Source organism: Oncorhynchus kisutch, linkage group LG25, assembly GCF_002021735.2.
Source record: "Oncorhynchus kisutch isolate 150728-3 linkage group LG25, Okis_V2, whole genome shotgun sequence".
Classification (NCBI taxonomy): Eukaryota; Metazoa; Chordata; class Actinopteri; order Salmoniformes; family Salmonidae; genus Oncorhynchus; species Oncorhynchus kisutch.
The window spans coordinates 42,778,104-42,795,777 of NC_034198.2; the positions used below are offsets into that span (position 1 = coordinate 42,778,104).

The 17,674-nt window shown below is 43.6% G+C and overlaps 1 protein-coding gene across 1 annotated transcript in view; it reads right to left on the minus strand.

Annotated features, from left to right (window-relative positions):
* The window catches only part of LOC109885048 (netrin receptor UNC5B-like), a 124,314-nt gene extending 110,345 nt beyond the window's left edge, over positions 1 to 13,969 (minus strand). The window contains exon 1 of the mRNA XM_031804852.1: positions 13,897 to 13,969. Coding sequence (XP_031660712.1) covers positions 13,897 to 13,969 — 73 coding nt within the window. The remainder of the gene's footprint in view (positions 1 to 13,896) is intronic.
* Between the last annotated feature and the right edge of the window lie 3,705 nt (positions 13,970 to 17,674).

Below are 17,674 nucleotides of genomic sequence, written 5' to 3' on the forward strand. Positions count from 1 at the left end.
CTGCTGTGATGGCACACTGTGGTATTTCACCCAGTAGATATGGGAGTTTATCAAAATGGGTTTGTTTTCAATTTTTTTTGTGGGTCTGTGTAATCTGAGGGAAATATGTGTCTCCAATATGGTCATACATTGGACAGGAGGTTAGGAAGTGCAGCTCAGTCCACCTCATTTTGTGGGCAGTGAGCACATAGCCTGTCTTCTCTTGAGAGCCAGGTCTGCCTACGGCGGCCTTTCTCAATAGCAAGGCTATGCTCACTGCTTTCCTTAATTTTGGGTCAGTCACAGTACTCTAGTTTGTTATGTTTTTCAGTAAGTTCTTGTGTCAAGTAATTATCTTTCTGTTTTCTCATATTTTGGTTGGGTTATAATTGTGTTGGGGCTCTGTGGGGTCTGTTTTGTGTTTGTGAACAGAGCCTCAGGACCAGCTTGCTTAGTTATAGAAGGTTTGGGAATCGCTTCCTTTTAGGTGGTTGTAGAATTTTACAGCTCTTTTCTGGATTTTGATAATTAGCGTGTATCAGCCTAATTCTGTTCTGCATGCATTAATTTGGTGTTTAACTTTGTACACAGAGGATATTTTTTGCAGATTTCTCTCTGTATCTCTCTATATCTCCCTGTCTCTCTCTGTATCTCTCAGTCTCTCTCAGTCTCTCTCTGTATCTCTCTTACCTCACCAGTCACTAAGCCCTAAGCTGTCATCTTTCAGACTTCTATTGGTCCAGACGTTGAGTTCTCTGTCAATAAGCAATTGTGTTTCTCCTTTCTCCCCTTGCCTTTGTCTGGCATTGATCGTTTTTCTCAAACACAGATAGAAGAAAAAAGACACCTCTTAGAGCTGGAGTGGAGGTGTGTTGACGGACGGACGGGGGTTGAAACGCTGTCCTCTACACTGTTGAATAACAGAGAAGGGTTGAAACGCTGTCCTCTACACTGTTGAATAACAGAGAAGGGTTGAAACGCTGTCCTCTACACTGTTGAATAACAGAGAAGGGTTGAAACGCTGTCCTCTACACTGTTGAATAACAGTGAAAAAAGTGGTTTTAAACCTGTGTTTCAGAGGCCGACCCCACACACACACATACGTCACACACAAACATCCATCAGGCTTCAGCAGCCAGCAATTTGTGTGAAATGGAGGAGTCACATTGTTTAAAGAAAATAACAGAGTTGTATTCCAAATTCCCTATAATGCACTTCATTTGAGCAGAAACCGTAGAGGCCATTTGGGAGGCAGCTTGTCTTCTGGTCTGTTATGTAGTGCAGCTAGACAGTACTCTTCCATTACCAATGACAGACAGAACAGAGAACGCTGGCTGATCACGGGGATTCTAGAACACGGAAACACACGTATGACATGGGATACGATAGTGTGAGGTAGACATGTACGCAGGTAGACATGTAGACAGGTAGACATGTAGACAGGTAGACAGGTAGACATGTACGCAGGTAGACATGTACGCAGGTAGACATGTACGCAGGTAGACATGTACGCAGGTAGACATGTACGCAGGCAGACATGTACACAGGTAGACATGTACGTAGGTACACATGTAGACACTGCAGTCTTCCTCCCTCTCTGTGTGATGGTACGAGTTTTATAATGACCTGTGTGTGTGTCTCTCGTACATACATACCAGTCAACTCCAAATGACATTCCACAGAAGACAGACACACAGGTCATTATAAAACTCGTACCATCACACAGAGAGGGAGGAAGACTGCAGTGTCTACAATAAGAGAGAGAGAGAGAGAGAGAGAGAGAGAGAGAGAGAGAGAGAGAGAGAGAGAGAGAGAGAGAGAGAGAGAGAGAGAGAGAGAGAGAGAGAGAGAGAGAGAGAGAGACTACAGAGCTGCACGCTGGTCGTCTGAACACCAAGTGACCATGATGTGACTTGAAACAGTGACTTGAAACAGTGACTTGAAACAGTGACTTGAAACAGTGACTTGAAACAGTGACTTGAAACAGTGACTTGAAACAGTGACTTGAAACAGTGACTTGAAACAGTGACTTGAAACACAATGACTAGAAAAAATGACTTGAAACAATGACTTGAAACAATGACTTGAAACAATGACTTGAAACAATGACTTGAAACAATGACTTGAAACAATGACTTGAAACAATGACTTGAAACAATGACTTGAAACAATGACTTGAAACAATGACTTGAAACAATGACTTGAAACCATGACTTGAAACAATTACAGCTAACAGTTGGAATAAAAAGAATGCTACAAATGCTGACAATGTTCCGCAGTTCATTAATAGGAATAAAGTGATGTACATTTTTGGAATACATAAACGATCAGTGCATGTTGTTAGACATGTGGATGATGTTAGACATTGTGTCTATTTGTTAGATATAATCCTCTCAGATTTACAAGAGCTGCACACATTTTAAATATGTTGTCAATATTAGGGACTCAAAACTAAGAGAGCACCGTTTGTGAGCGAATCCTGTACACCTTAAAAACGCCACGTTCCACATGGATACGGACATTAGCAATGTGTCCCCAGGGACCTTCTCATTGGTCAACGAAGACGAAGGGTGCACTCCATTCCTCTAGCAAGTCCCTAATTGTGAAGCCATGGTCACCCCATCTACAGCACGCAAACGGTGGAGAAACCTTGAGTTCTGTGTTATGAACCTATCGCTACATTCCTCACCGTAAGCCTCTGAACTGAACACAACCATTCCTGATGGAGCAGATGCAACCTATCGCTACATTCCCCACCGTAAGCCTCTGAACTGAACACAACCATTCCTGATGGAGCAGATGCAACCTATCGCTACATTCCTCACCGTAAGCCTCTGAACTGAACACAACCATTCCTGATGGAGCAGATGCAACCTATCGCTACATTCCCCACCGTAAGCCTCTGAACTGAACACAACCATTCCTGATGGAGCAGATGCAACCTATCGCTACATTCCCCACCGTAAGCCTCTGAACTGAACACAACCATTCCTGATGGAGCAGATGCAACCTATCGCTACATTCCCCACCGTAAGCCTCTGAACTGAACACAACCATTCCTGATGGAGCAGATGCAACCTATCGCTACATTCCTCACCGTAAGCCTCTGAACTGAACACAACCATTCCTGATGGAGCAGATGCAACCTATCGCTACATTCCCCACCGTAAGCCTCTGAACTGAACACAACCATTCCTGATGGAGCAGATGCAACCTATCGCTACATTCCCCACCGTAAGCCTCTGAACTGAACACAACCATTCCTGATGGAGCAGATGCAACCTATCGCTACATTCCCCACCGTAAGCCTCTGAACTGAACACAACCATTCCTGATGGAGCAGATGCAACCTATCGCTACATTCCCCACCGTAAGCCTCTGAACTGAACACAACCATTCCTGATGGAGCAGATACAACCTATCGCTACATTCCCCACCGTAAGCCTCTGAACTGAACACAACCATTCCTGATGGAGCAGATGCAACCTATCGCTACATTCCCCACCGTAAGCCTCTGAACTGAACACAACCATTCCTGATGGAGCAGATGCAACCTATCGCTACATTCCCCACCGTAAGCCTCTGAACTGAACACAACCATTCCTGATGGAGCAGATGCAACCTATCGCTACATTCCTCACCGTAAGCCTCTGAACTGAACACAACCATTCCTGATGGAGCAGATGCAACCTATCGCTACATTCCCCACCGTAAGCCTCTGAACTGAACACAACCATTCCTGATGGAGCAGATGCAACCTATCGCTACATTCCCCACCGTAAGCCTCTGAACTGAACACAACCATTCCTGATGGAGCAGATGCAACCTATCGCTACATTCCCCACCGTAAGCCTCTGAACTGAACACAACCATTCCTGATGGAGCAGATGCAACCTATCGCTACATTCCCCACCGTAAGCCTCTGAACTGAACACAACCATTCCTGATGGAGCAGATACAACCTATCGCTACATTCCCCACCGTAAGCCTCTGAACTGAACACAACCATTCCTGATGGAGCAGATGCAACCTATCGCTACATTCCCCACCGTAAGCCTCTGAACTGAACACAACCATTCCTGATGGAGCAGATGCAACCTATCGCTACATTCCCCACCGTAAGCCTCTGAACTGAACACAACCATTCCTGATGGAGCAGATGCAACCTATCGCTACATTCCCCACCGTAAGCCTCTGAACTGAACACAACCATTCCTGATGGAGCAGCTGCAACTAGATATTTTACAGTATTACTAGTAGTGACTGTAAGATTCAGTTATTTCGTCCAGATTTTATTTTTTTGTTGCAAAACACTTTCTGTGTAGTCAGAAAGTTGTATTTGACATTTTTCTTCCCTGGAAAAACCTGTGGCCTTTATCTCACGAGGCAGCCGTGGAACGAGATCCTTGGTAGGGAGCCAGCCAAGATGGGATCCTTGGTAGGGAGCCAGCCAAGATGGGATCCTTGGTAGGGAGCCAGCCGAGATGTTATCCTTGGTAGGGAGCCAGCCAAGATGGGATCCTTGGTGTGCTCAGCAACCACATCTATCCAGAATTTCTATGTTTTACCTACATGACCCGGGTGACCTTTTGAAGCATCTTGCTAAATCAGCTATAACAACGTTTGGTCTAAGTATCATTTAGTGTCAACAGACTTTGGTCTACAGCCCGACGTTGATGATGTGGGGAGGGGGGGGCAAAACCTTGTGAGCAAGACACGACAAGAGTGTTGAATTCTAATAGTGGAATCCCTGTGTACAGCAGACAGTCTGCGTCATCGTTCAATGTAACGTCTGCAACAGACAGTGACCCCTCAGGGGCTGGTGAGGTCGTCATGCCACATGTGATGATAGGTTCTTTGGAGCAGGTGTGGTCCTCCGTTGCTGGGTCTGACCACTGTGATTCGGTATCATGGAAGGTCTTTGAAATAGGACCTGGCTCCTCAGAAACCTCCACCACACCAGGCTCATCTGCAGGTGATGATTAGTTAAATATGAATATAGATGATTAGTTGAATATGAATATAGATGAATATGAATACAGATGATTAGTTGAATATGAATATAGATGATTAGTTGAATATGAATATAGATGATTAGTTGAATATGAATATAGATGATTAGCTGAATATGAATATAGATGATTAGCTGAATATGAATATAGATGAATATGAATATAGATGATTAGCTGAATATGAATATAGATGATTAGTTGAATATGAATATAGATGAATATGAATACAGATGATTAGTTGAATATGAATATAGATGATTAGTTGAATATGAATATAGACGATTAGTTGAATATGAATATAGATGATTAGCTGAATATGAATATAGATGATTAGCTGAATATGAATATAGATGAATATGAATATAGATGATTAGCTGAATATGAATATAGATGAATATGAATACAGATGATTAGCTGAATATGAATATAGATGATTAGCTGAATATGAATATAGATGAATATGAATACAGATGATTAGCTGAATATGAATATAGATGATTAGCTGAATATGAATATAGATGAATATGAATATAGATGATTAGCTGAATATGAATATAGATGATTAGCTGAATATGAATATAGATGAATATGAATATAGATGATTAGCTGAATATGAATATAGATGATTAGCTGAATATGAATATAGATGATTAGCCGAATATGAATATAGATGATTAGCTGAATATGAATATAGATGATTAGTTGAATATGAATATAGATGATTAGTTGAATATGAATATAGACGATTAGTTGAATATGAATATAGATGAATATGAATACAGATGATTAGTTGAATATGAATATAGATGATTAGTTGAATATGAATATAGATGATTAGCTGAATATGAATATAGATGATTAGCTGAATATGAATATAGATGAATATGAATATAGATGATTAGCTGAATATGAATATAGATGAATATGAATATAGATGATTAGTTGAATATGAATACAGATGATTAGTTGAATATGAATATAGATGATTAGTTGAATATGAATATAGACGATTAGTTGAATATGAATATAGATGATTAGCTGAATATGAATATAGATGATTAGCTGAATATGAATATAGATGAATATGAATATAGATGATTAGCTGAATATGAATATAGATGAATATGAATACAGATGATTAGCTGAATATGAATATAGATGATTAGCTGAATATGAATATAGATGAATATGAATACAGATGATTAGCTGAATATGAATATAGATGATTAGCTGAATATGAATATAGATGAATATGAATATAGATGATTAGCTGAATATGAATATAGATGATTAGCTGAATATGAATATAGATGAATATGAATATAGATGATTAGCTGAATATGAATATAGATGATTAGCTGAATATGAATATAGATGATTAGCCGAATATGAATATAGATGATTAGCTGAATATGAATATAGATGAATATGAATATAGATGATTAGCTGAATATGAATATAGATGATTAGCTGAATATGAATATAGATGATTAGCTGAATATGAATATAGATGAATATGAATATAGATGATTAGCTGAATATGAATATAGATGATTAGCTGAATATGAATATAGATGCATACGAATATAGATGATTAGCTGAATATGAATACAGATTAATATGAATATAGATTAATATGAATATAGACGATTAGTTGAATATGAATACAGATGCAGATGATTAGCGGAATATGAATATAGATGATTAGTTGAATATGAATACAGATGATTAGTTGAATATGAATATAGATGATTAATTGAATATGAATATAGATGATTGATTCATGAGATTATTTGGTAAGGATCTGGAAAAGCTAATACACAAATTAAGGATACCTTAAAAAACATTTTAAACTCCCAGTGCCTTACTTTTAGCGTTTATCAGACTATTCTCTACTGCAAATAAGCACTCTAAACCTAGTGGGATACATAGACTAGGTTAAAACCTGTTGACGGGTTAGGGTTCCCTTTTGGGAACGACCCCTCCCACGTTCAGCTGGAACGGATTTTTTTTCTGTTTACTATGGGCACGCAATTCCTCCAAAGGGGGCAGTAGTCGGCCCTATCTTTAACAGGTTAAATATTTTCTAAATGAATATTCTGTATCTATTAGCTCGAACAGGGATTGAAATGAACCCCTGACAAATACAGGGTAAATGGTGGCTGTGGCAGGTAAACATTTCAGGTCACCTGCCACCATGACAGATAGGGTATTCTTCTATTAATATTATAAATGAAGAATAATCATGGATTATGTTTACACATTATGTATCTTATTTCTAGTGGCAGGTAGCCTACCACTGATTCAGTGTTTACAATTATAAAACGTTCAACATAGATTTCATAAATGGCAGATTTTTCAAAAAAAAGTGTCCGGTAGAAATGAAAGAGATTAACTTCAGACCCTGACTAGAAGCTATCGTAGTCAGATTCTAGTAACAAAAACTGAAGACAAACATGCGATATAAAAACTAGTCGACAGGCCTGTCCTGCTAAGGCGACGTCTCTTCTCTGGTGGCCTCTCATCACCCAGAAAGAGCGCTGGGTATGGGTTATCCTGCGTTGGCTCTTATCAACAATGTGAAACGAGCAAACATACAACTTTTTGGTTTTTTAAGTTTAAGTTTCCAATTTCTTTTCGCTTCGTCGTCATTTGGGAGGTGAAGTACCATCTCTAACAGGAACATTCTGTTTTAGTTTTATAGTCGAAGCACTCCAATTTAAGCCAATCATGAAGTTTTGTCTGGTTGTATGTACAACTCCGAACTCCGTAACGCTTCAACATCTAGCGAGTGAATATCTTATTATTGCTTATCCCAGTTGGCTAGCTTCTTAAGCCAAAAATACCACCGGTAAATCAGTACTTCAGCTACTTCCGCCGGAAGTGCCACCCGTAATCATTAGCCCAGGAAACACTGTGTCGTTAGCTTAGCTCGATCGTTTACCAGTTGCTAAGCAGTTGCTAGGGACTCTCCTAAAAGAAGCTAGCTAGCTAACAACAACAACAAAATAATGAGCTAGTTAACAGCACAATAGACAAAAGAAAGACAGAAAACAAGACAAAGTAAAACAGCTAAAGACACTAGAGACAATAATACAAAGAAACAACACTGTTTTGGAAAAGGTAGGCTTCAATTACGACATTGTAGCGAACATCACCAATGTTGCTATGAACATTGTTTACCCACCACACATCCAGACAGAGAAAGATAAGAAGAGTTTTAAAAGGTTTGATGATGGGACAGAACCATTAATGCCTGTTTGCAGATCTTACCAGTTGCAAAACAATTTATATATAACACATTTAATATGTAATACCAAACAAAAGCACATTTGGAAAAGGTTTTGCAACCATTTCCCTTTCTCAAAAAAAGAGACCCATACAAAAAAATATAGTAACTGCAGTCGACTGTGGTATTTTGTGGTATTTTTTAACCAGGTGGCCAGTTGAGAACAAGTTCTTATTTACAACTGTGACCTGGCCAAGATAAAGCATAGCAGTGGGACACAAACAACAACAACAGAGTAAACAACACATGGAGTAAACAAACGTACAGTCAATAACACAATAACACAACAACACAGAGTTACACATGGAGTAAACAAATATACAGTCAATAACACAATAGAAAAAAATCTATGTACAGTGTGTGCAAATTTAGAAGAGTAGGGAGGTAAGGCAATAAATAGGCCATGGAGGTGAAATAATTACAATTTAACACTAACACTGGAGTGATAGATGTGCAGATGATGATGTGCAAGTAGAGATATTGGGGTCCAAAAGAGAAAGAAGATAAGTAACAATGTGGGGATGAGGTAGTCATGTGTGTATTTACAGATTGGCTGTTTACAGGTACAGTGAATGGTAAGCTCCTCTGACAGCTGATGCTTAAAGTTAGAGAGGGAGATATAAGTCTCCAGCTTCAGTGATTTTTGTAGTTCGTTCCAATCAATGGCAGCAGAGAACTGGAAGGAAAGGCAGCCGAAGGAGGAGTTGGCTTTGGGGATGACCAGTGAAATATACCTGCTGGAGCACATGCTACGGGTGGGTGCTGCTATGGTGACCAGTGAGCTGAGATAAGGCGAGGCTTTACCTAGCAAAGTCTTGTAGATGACCTGGAGCCAGTGGGTTTGGCAATGAATATGTAGTGAGGGCCAGCCAAGGAGAGCATACAGGTCCCAGTGGTGGGTGGTATATGGGGCTTTGGTGATGAAACGGAAGGCACTGTGATAAACTACATCCAGTTTGCTGAGTAAAGTGTTGGAGAATATTTTGGAGCATTGTTGCAAAATAGGAAGCCGATTCTAGATTTGGATTGGAGATGCTTAATGTGAGTCTGGAAGGAGAGTTTACAGTCTAACCAGACACCTAGGTATTTGTAGTTGTCCACATATTCTAAGTCAGAACCGTCCAGAGTAGTGATGCTAGACGGGCAGGAGGGTGCATTCAGCGATCGGTTGAAGAGCATGCACTTAGTTTTACTAGCATTTAAGAGCAGTTGGAGGCCACGGAAGTAGTGTTGTATAGCATTGAAGCTCGTTTGGAGGTTTGTTAGCACAGTGTCCAAAGAAGGGCCAGAAGTATACAGAATGGTGTCGTCTGCTTAGAGGTGGATCAGAGAATCAGCAGCAGCAAGAGCGACATCATTGATATATACAGAGAAGAGAGTCGGCCCGAGATTTGAACCCTGTGGCACCCCCATAGAGACTGCCAGAGGTCCGGACAACAGGCTCTCAGATTTGACACACTGATTCCTATCTGAGAAGTAGTAGTGAACCAGTAGTAGCAGTGAACCAGGCAATCATTTGAGAAGCCAAGGCTATTGAGTCTGTTGATGAGAATGACTGCAGTTGAACTGCACTCTAACTAGTCATATAACTCAGAGAGAACAAGCTTCAACAGGAGGACGCTGTCCAGGATGCTGTCCAGAAACTAAAAGAAGAGATGAAACAGTTCAGGGAGGAAAGCAGAGCATCTATTGCTAAATTGGAAAGCAGTTTGGACAAACTGAGTCAGACAAATGATGACCTCAGAGACCATCTGAGCAGCACAACAACAGAGGAGCAGAGAGAGAGGTACAGAGCCTTCAGAAAGCATTCAGACCCCCTTGACTTTTTCCACATTTTGTTACATTACAGCCTTATTCTAAAATTGATCAAATTCGTTTTTTCCCCTCTTCAATCTACACACAATACCCCATAATGACAAAGCAAAAACAGGTTTTCAGTTATATTTTTTTTAAAAGAAGAAAAATCACATGTACATAAGTATTCAGACCCTTTACTCAGTACTTTGTTGAAGCACCTTTGGCAGCGATTACGGCATTGAGTCTTCTTGGGTAAGATGCTACAAGTTTGGCACACGTGTATTGGGGGAGTTTCTCCCATTCTTCTCTGCAGATCCTCTCAAGCTCTGTAAGGTTGGATGGAGAGCGTTGCTGCACAGCTATTTTCAGGTCTCTTCAGAGATATTAGATCGGGTTCAAATCCGAGCTCTGGCTGTGCCACTCAAAGACATTCAGAGACTTTTCCCTAAGCCACTCCTGTGATGTCCTGTCTGTGTGCTTAGGGTCGTTGTCCTGTTGGAAGGTGAACCATCACCTCAGTCTGAGGCCCTGAGTGCTCTGGAGCAGGTTTTAATCAAGGATCTCTCTGTACTTTTCTCCATTAATCTGTCCCTCGATCCTGACTAGTCTCCCAGTCCCTGCCGCTGAACATTATCCCCACAGCATGATGCTGCCACCACCTTGCTTCACCGTAGTGATGCTGCCACCACCTTGCTTCATCGTAGTGATGCTGCCACCACCATGCTTCATCGTAGGGATTGTGCCAGGTTTCCTCCAGACGTGACGCTTGGCATTCAGGCCAAAGAGTTCAATCTTGGTTTCATCAGACCAGAGAATCTTGTTTCTCATGTTCTGCGAGTCCTTTAGGTGCCTTTTGGCAAACTCCAAGCGGACTGGCATGTGCCTTTTACTGAGGAGTGGCCTCCGTCTGGCCACTCTACCATAAAGGCCTGATTGTTGGAGTGCTGCAGAGATGGTTGTTTTTCTGGAAGGTTCTCCCTTCTCCACAGGGGAAATCTGGAGCTCTGTCAGAGTGACCATCAGGTTCTTGGTCACCTCCCTGACCAAAGGCTCTTCTCCCCCAATTGCTCAGTTTGGCCGGACGGCCAGGCCTAGGAAGAGTCTAAGTGGTTCCAAACCGCTTCTAAAAATCATGATTTTCCAGAAAAAACCCAGATGTCAGAAACACAAATATAAATTCAACTTGAACCATAATTGAACACACTAAAAATGACTAAAAATCTGGAAACTTTAATATGGCACTCAAAGAAAAAGCCGTCAGAACGTTGCATTCAATAAAAAATTTAATATTTCAAAATCAACATCCCCCAAATAGAATTTGGACCAAAATATTTGACAATGTAATCCTACCAATAGCTCTTTACAGAAGTGAGGTTTGGGGGCCACTCAATAAAACTGGACTTCAAAATATGGGACAAACATCCAATTGAAGCCATACATACAGAATTCTGTCGGAAAGTCCAAAGAAATACACCAACTAATGTAGGGCAGAATTGGGCCTCTTTCCAGTGGTAATGAAAATACAGAAAAAGATCATTACAATTTTGGCTCATCTGAATACAAGTCCAAATTCTAGTCTCCAATTTAAAGCAATTCAAACCCAAGAGCTGAGCCCAGAAATGAGCCCTCTCAGTCAGCTGGTGTTGGACCTAACCAACCAAGCTGACACCAGCATTGCTTCAAAATAAAGAGTTAAATCAATCAAAGGACTCATATTTACAACATTGGAGAAACAAAACAAAATCCCAAACCCGACTGAATTGCTATCAGGCCCGAAACAGAGAATATGAATTGGCTGATTATCTCTACTCTGTCGGAGATACGATGCAGAGACAGATGCTTACCAAGTACAGACTGAGTGACCACCAACTGGCAATAGAAACCGGCAGACATAAAAAGACATGGCTACCCAAAGAGGAGTGTGTATGTGGTCACTGCATTACAGGGTAAGGTAGAAACAGAGATAATATTCCTCACCAAGAGATTCATTGTTCACAAAAAAGTACTACATTTATCCCAAATTTTCAATGATTAAACCCATAGGAAAAACTAGAAATACTCATGGGTGAAGGAACAACGACTCCTCTTGTATTTGTCTGCCACAGCCTGAGGGACCCTGGCTAATAACATCTGCATAGTAAACATGAGGTACTTACTATTAGTATTTATGTTATTACTATTATTATTGTTGTTGTGTTTATCATTCCAGGTAGTAGTGGTACGGGTAGTAGGGGTGATGGTAGTAGTGGTATGGGTAGTAGGGGTGAGAAGTGGTACGGGTAGTAGGGGTGATGGTAGTAGTGGTATGGGTAGTAGGGGTGAGTAGTGGTACGGTTAGTAGGGGTGAGTAGTGGTACGGGTAGTGGGGGTGATGGAAGTAAGGGTGATGGTAGTAGTGGTATGAGTAGTAGGGGTGAGTAGTGGTACGGTTAGTAGAGGTGATGGTAGTAAGGGTGATGGTAGTAGGGGTATGGGTAGTAGGGGTGAGTAGTGGTTCGGGTAGTAGGGGTGATGGTAGTAGGGTACGGGTAGTAGGGGTGATGGTAGTAGGGATATGGGTAGTAGGGGTGAGTAGTGGTACGGTAAATAAGGGGTGATGGTAGTAGGGTATGGGTAGTAGGGGTGATGAGAGTAGGGGTACGGTTAGTAGGGGTGAGTAGTGGTACAGATAGTAGGGGTGATGGTAGTAGGGGTATGGGTAGTAGGGGTGAGTAGTGGTATGGGTAGTAGGGGTGATGGTAGTAGGGGTATGGGTAGTAGGGGTGACAGTAGTAGGGGTGATGGTAGTAGGGGTGATGGTAGTAGGGGTGAGTAGTGGTACGGATAGTAGGGGTGATGAAGGTAGGGGTATGGGTAGTAGGGGTGATGGTAGTAGGGGTATGGGTAGTAGGGGTGATGGTAGTAGGGGTATGGGTAGTAGGGGTGATGGTAGTAGGGTTGAGTAGTGGTACGGCTGGTACGGGTGATGGTAGTAGTGGTACAGGTAGTTGGGGTGATGGTAGTAGTGTTACGGGTAGTAATAGTGATGGTAGTAGTGGTATGGGTGGTAGGGGTGATGGTAATAGGGTATAGGTAGTAGGGGTGATGAGAGTAGGGGTACGGGTAGTAGGGGTGAGTAGTGGTACGGGTAATAGGGGTGATGGTAGTAGGGTATGGGTAGTAGGGGTGATGAGAGTAGGGGTACGGTTAGTAGGGGTGAGTAGTGGTACGGGTAGTAGGGGTGATGGTAGTAGGGGTATGGGTAGTAGGGGTGAGTAGTGGTACGGTTAGTAGGGGTGATGGTAGTAGGGGTATGGGTAGTAGGGGTGATGGTAGTAGTGGTGATGGTAGTAGGGGTGAGTAGTGGTACAGGTAGTAGTGGTGATGAAGGTAGGGGTATGGGTAGTAGGGGTGATGGTAGTAAGGGTATGGGTAGTAGGGGTGATGGTAGTAGGGGTATGGGTAGTAGGGGTGATAGTAGTAGGGGTATGGGTAGTAGGGGTGATAGTAGTAGGGGTGATGGTAGTAGGGGTGAGTAGTGGTACGGTTGGTACGGATGATGGTAGTTGTGGTGATGGTAGTAGTGGTACGGGTAGTTGGGGTGATGGTAGTAGTGTTACGGGTAGTAATGGTGATGGTAGTAGTGGTACGGGTAGTAGGGGTGATGGTAGTAGGGGTATGGGTAGTAGGGGTGATAGTAGTAGGGGTGATGGTAGTAGGGGTGAGTAGTGGTACGGTTGGTACGGATGATGGTAGTTGTGGTGATGGTAGTAGTGGTACGGATAGTTGGGGTGATGGTAGTAGTGTTACGGGTAGTAATGGTGATGGTAGTAGTGGTACGGGTAGTAGGGGTGATGGTGGTAATGGTACGGGTGGTAGGGGTGATGGCAGTAGGGGTGATGGTAGTAGGCATGATGGTAGCAGTGGTACGGGTAGTAGTGGTGATGGTAGTAGAGGTACGGATAGTAGGGGTGATGGTAGTAGTGGTACGGTTGGTACGGGTGATGGTAGTAGTGGTACGGGTAGTTGGGGTGATGGTAGTAGTGCTATGGGTAGTTGGGGTGATGGTAGTAGTGGTATGGGTAGTAGGGGTGATGGTAGTAGTCGTATGGGTAGTTGGGATGATGGTAGTAGTGGTATGGGTAGTAGAGGTGATGGTAGTAGTGGTATGGGTAGTTGGGGTGATGGTAGTAGTGGTATGGGTAGTAGAGGTGATGGTAGTAGTGGTATGGGTAGTTGGGGTGATGGTAGTAGTGGTATGGGTAGTAGAGGTGATGGTAGTAGTGGTACGGTTAGTAGGGGTCATGGTAGTAGTGGTACAGGTAGTAGGGGTCATGGTAGTAGTGGTACAGGTAGTAGGGGTGATGGTAGTAGGGGTGATGGTAGTAGGGTTGATGGTAGTAGTGGTACGGGTGGTAAGGGTGATGGTAGGAGTGGTAAGGGTATTAGGGGTGAGTAGTGGGTGGTAGGGAGTTACGGTAGTAGGGAGGTAGGTAGGGTGGTAGGAAGGTAGGGCGGTAGGGAGGTAGGGAGGTAGGTAGGTAGGTAGGTAGGGTGGTAGGAAGGTAGGGCGGTAGGTAGGGTGGTAGGGTGGTAGGTAGGTAGGGTGGTAGGAAGTTACGGTAGTAGGGAGGTAGGTAGGGTGGTAGGGAGGTAGGGAGGTAGGTAGGGTAGGTAGGAAGGTAGGGCAGGGTGGTAGGGAGGTAGGGTGGAAGGAAGTTACGGTAGTAGAGAGGTAGGTAGATAGGTAGGGTGGTAGGAAGGTAGGGCGGTAGGTAGGTAGGTAGGGTGGTAGGAAGGTAGGGCGGTAGGTGGGGTGGTAGGGTGGTAGGAAGGTAGGGTGGTAGGTGGGATGGTAGGGAGTTAGGAAGGTAGGGCGGTAGGTGGGGTGGTAGGGTGGTTGGGTGTTAGGGTGGTAGGTAGGGTGGTTGGGTGTTAGGGTGGTAGGGAGGTGGGGTGGTAGGGAGGTAGGGTGGTAGGGAGGTAAGGTGGTAGGGAGGTGGGGTGATGGTAGTAGTGCTATGGGTAGTTGGGGTGATGGTAGTAGTGGTATGGGTAGTAGGGGTGATGGTAGTAGTCGTATGGGTAGTTGGGATGATGGTAGTAGTGGTATGGGTAGTAGAGGTGATGGTAGTAGTGGTATGGGTAGTTGGGGTGATGGTAGTAGTGGTATGGGCAGTAGAGGTGATGGTTGTAGTGGTATGGGTAGTTGGGGTGATGGTAGTAGTGGTATGGGTAGTAGAGGTGATGGTAGTAGTGGTACGGTTAGTAGGGGTCATGGTAGTAGTGGTACAGGTAGTAGGGGTCATGGTAGTAGGGTTGATGGTAGTAGTGGTACGGGTGGTAGGGGTGATGGTAGGAGTGGTAAGGGTAGTAGGGGTGAGTAGTGGGTGGTAGGGAGTTACGGTAGTAGGGAGGTAGGTAGGGTGGTAGGGAGGTAGGGTGGTTGGGTGGTAGGGAGGTAGGGTGGTAGGTAGGTAGGTAGGGTGGTTGGGTGGTAGGGAGGTAGGGTGGTAGGTAGGTAGGTAGGGAGGTAGGTAGGTAGGGTGGTAGGAAGGTAGGGCGGTAGGTAGGGTGGTAGGGTGGTAGGTAGGTAGGGTGGTAGGAAGTTACGGTAGTAGGGAGGTAGGTAGGGTGGTAGGGAGGTAGGGTGGGAGGGAGGTAGGGAGGTAGGTAGGTAGGTAGGAAGGTAGGGCAGGAGGTAGGGTGGTAGGGAGGTAGGGGTGGAAGGAAGTTACGGTAGTAGGGAGGTAGGTAGATAGGTAGGGTGGTAGGAAGGTAGGGCGGTAGGAAGGTAGGGCGGTAGGTGGGGTGGTAGGGTGGTAGGAAGGTAGGGCGGTAGGTGGGGTGGTAGGGAGTTAGGAAGGTAGGGCGGTAGGTGGGGTGGTAGGGTGGTTGGGTGTTAGGGTGGCAGGTAGGTAGGGTGGTAGGGATGTAGGGTGGTAGGGATGTAGGGTGGTAGGGAGGTAGGAAGGTAGGGGGGTAGGAAGGTAGGGGGGTAAGGTGGTAGGTAGGGAGTAGGGAGGTAGGTAGGAGGTAGGGTGGTAGGTAGGGAGGTAGGGTGGTAGGGAGGTAGGGATGTAGGGTGGTAGGGATGTGTGGTAGGGTGGTAGGGATGTAGGGTGGTAGGGATGTAGGGTGGTAGGGATGTAGGGTGGTAGGTAGGGTGGTAGGGATGTAGGGTGGTAGGTAGGTAGGGTGGTAGATAGGTAGGAAGGTAGGGAGGTAGGGTGGTAGGGAGTGTTGGAGGAAATTATAGTTGAAATGATTAATAATGTATACATTTAAATTAGAAACCATTGATTCTAATACTATTATGTTATGGTATGAAATGTATGGGTTCTTGGTTAAGCTGTTACTGAAAATGTAAGTAATACGAATTAATTGTCTGTACCTTGCGGGAAGTTTAAGGGAGAGGGATGATATATATTTTCTGAAAGATAAGAATGGTCTTTGATGTTCCATTAGTGGAGGAGAAGATGTCTTTTAGACAGATTGGAATGTTTGTTTTATGAGGGAGTAGAAGAAGATCTCCAGAACTGAAGACACTGCGCTATTGTGTGGATAGGAGAGGGTGTGAGAAACTGATGATGTCATTTTATGTTGTCTCTTTAAAATGTAAGGTTCTTTGTATTTTGCTTCAGTACTCTCTTGTAATAAACGCTGTTACCCTGACTTTTAAGACTGGTCTCGATCTATTTCATGCATAATTAATGAATTTACGACTCATTAATGAAATAGAGAGAGTGCGAATTTGATTTTGGCTATAAAACATATAGGAATTTAGAATTCCTCTAACAGGGAGGTAAGGTTGTCAGCTGGTAGGGAGGTAGGGGAGGTAAGGTGGTAGGGAGGTAGGTAAGGTGGTAGGGTATTAGGGTGGTAGGAAGGTAGGTATGTAGGGTGGTAGGGAGGTAGGGGAACAGGGTGGTAGAGAGAAAGCATCAGAAGTTGATGAAGATACAGAGTGACAGAAATGCTTCTCTCGTCCATCTTGCGTGTCTGGAGAGAGAGAGAGAGAGAGAGAGAGAGAGAGAGAGAGAGAGAGAGAGAGAGAGAGAGAGAGAGAGAGAGAGAGAGAGAGAGAGAGAGAGAGAGAGAGAGAGAGAGAGAGAGAGACACAGAGAGAGAGAGAGAGAGACACAGAGAGAGAGAGAGAGAGAGAGAGACAGAGGAGACAGAGAGAAGAGAGAGACAGAGAGAGACAGAGAGAGACAGAGAGAGACAGAGAGAGACAGAGACAGAGAGAGACAGAGACAGAGAGAGACAGAGACAGAGAGAGGAGAGAGAGAGAGAGAGAGAGAGAGAGAGAGAGACAGAGAGAGAGAGAGAGAGAGAGACAGAGAGAGAGAGAGACAGAGAGAGAGACAGAGAGAGAGAGAGACAGAGAGAGAGAGAGACAGAGAGACAGAGAGAGAGAGAGAGAGAGAGACAGAGAGAGAGAGAGAGAGACAGAGAGAGAGAGGAGAGAGAGAGAGAGAGAGAGAGAGAGAGAGACAGAGAGAGAGAAGTAATATCTAACAATTTACCAACAAAAAATCTTAGTTAACAATATGTTTCCCATGCCAATAACGCCTTTTGAATTTAATTTAATTTAATTGAGAGAGAGAGAGAGAGG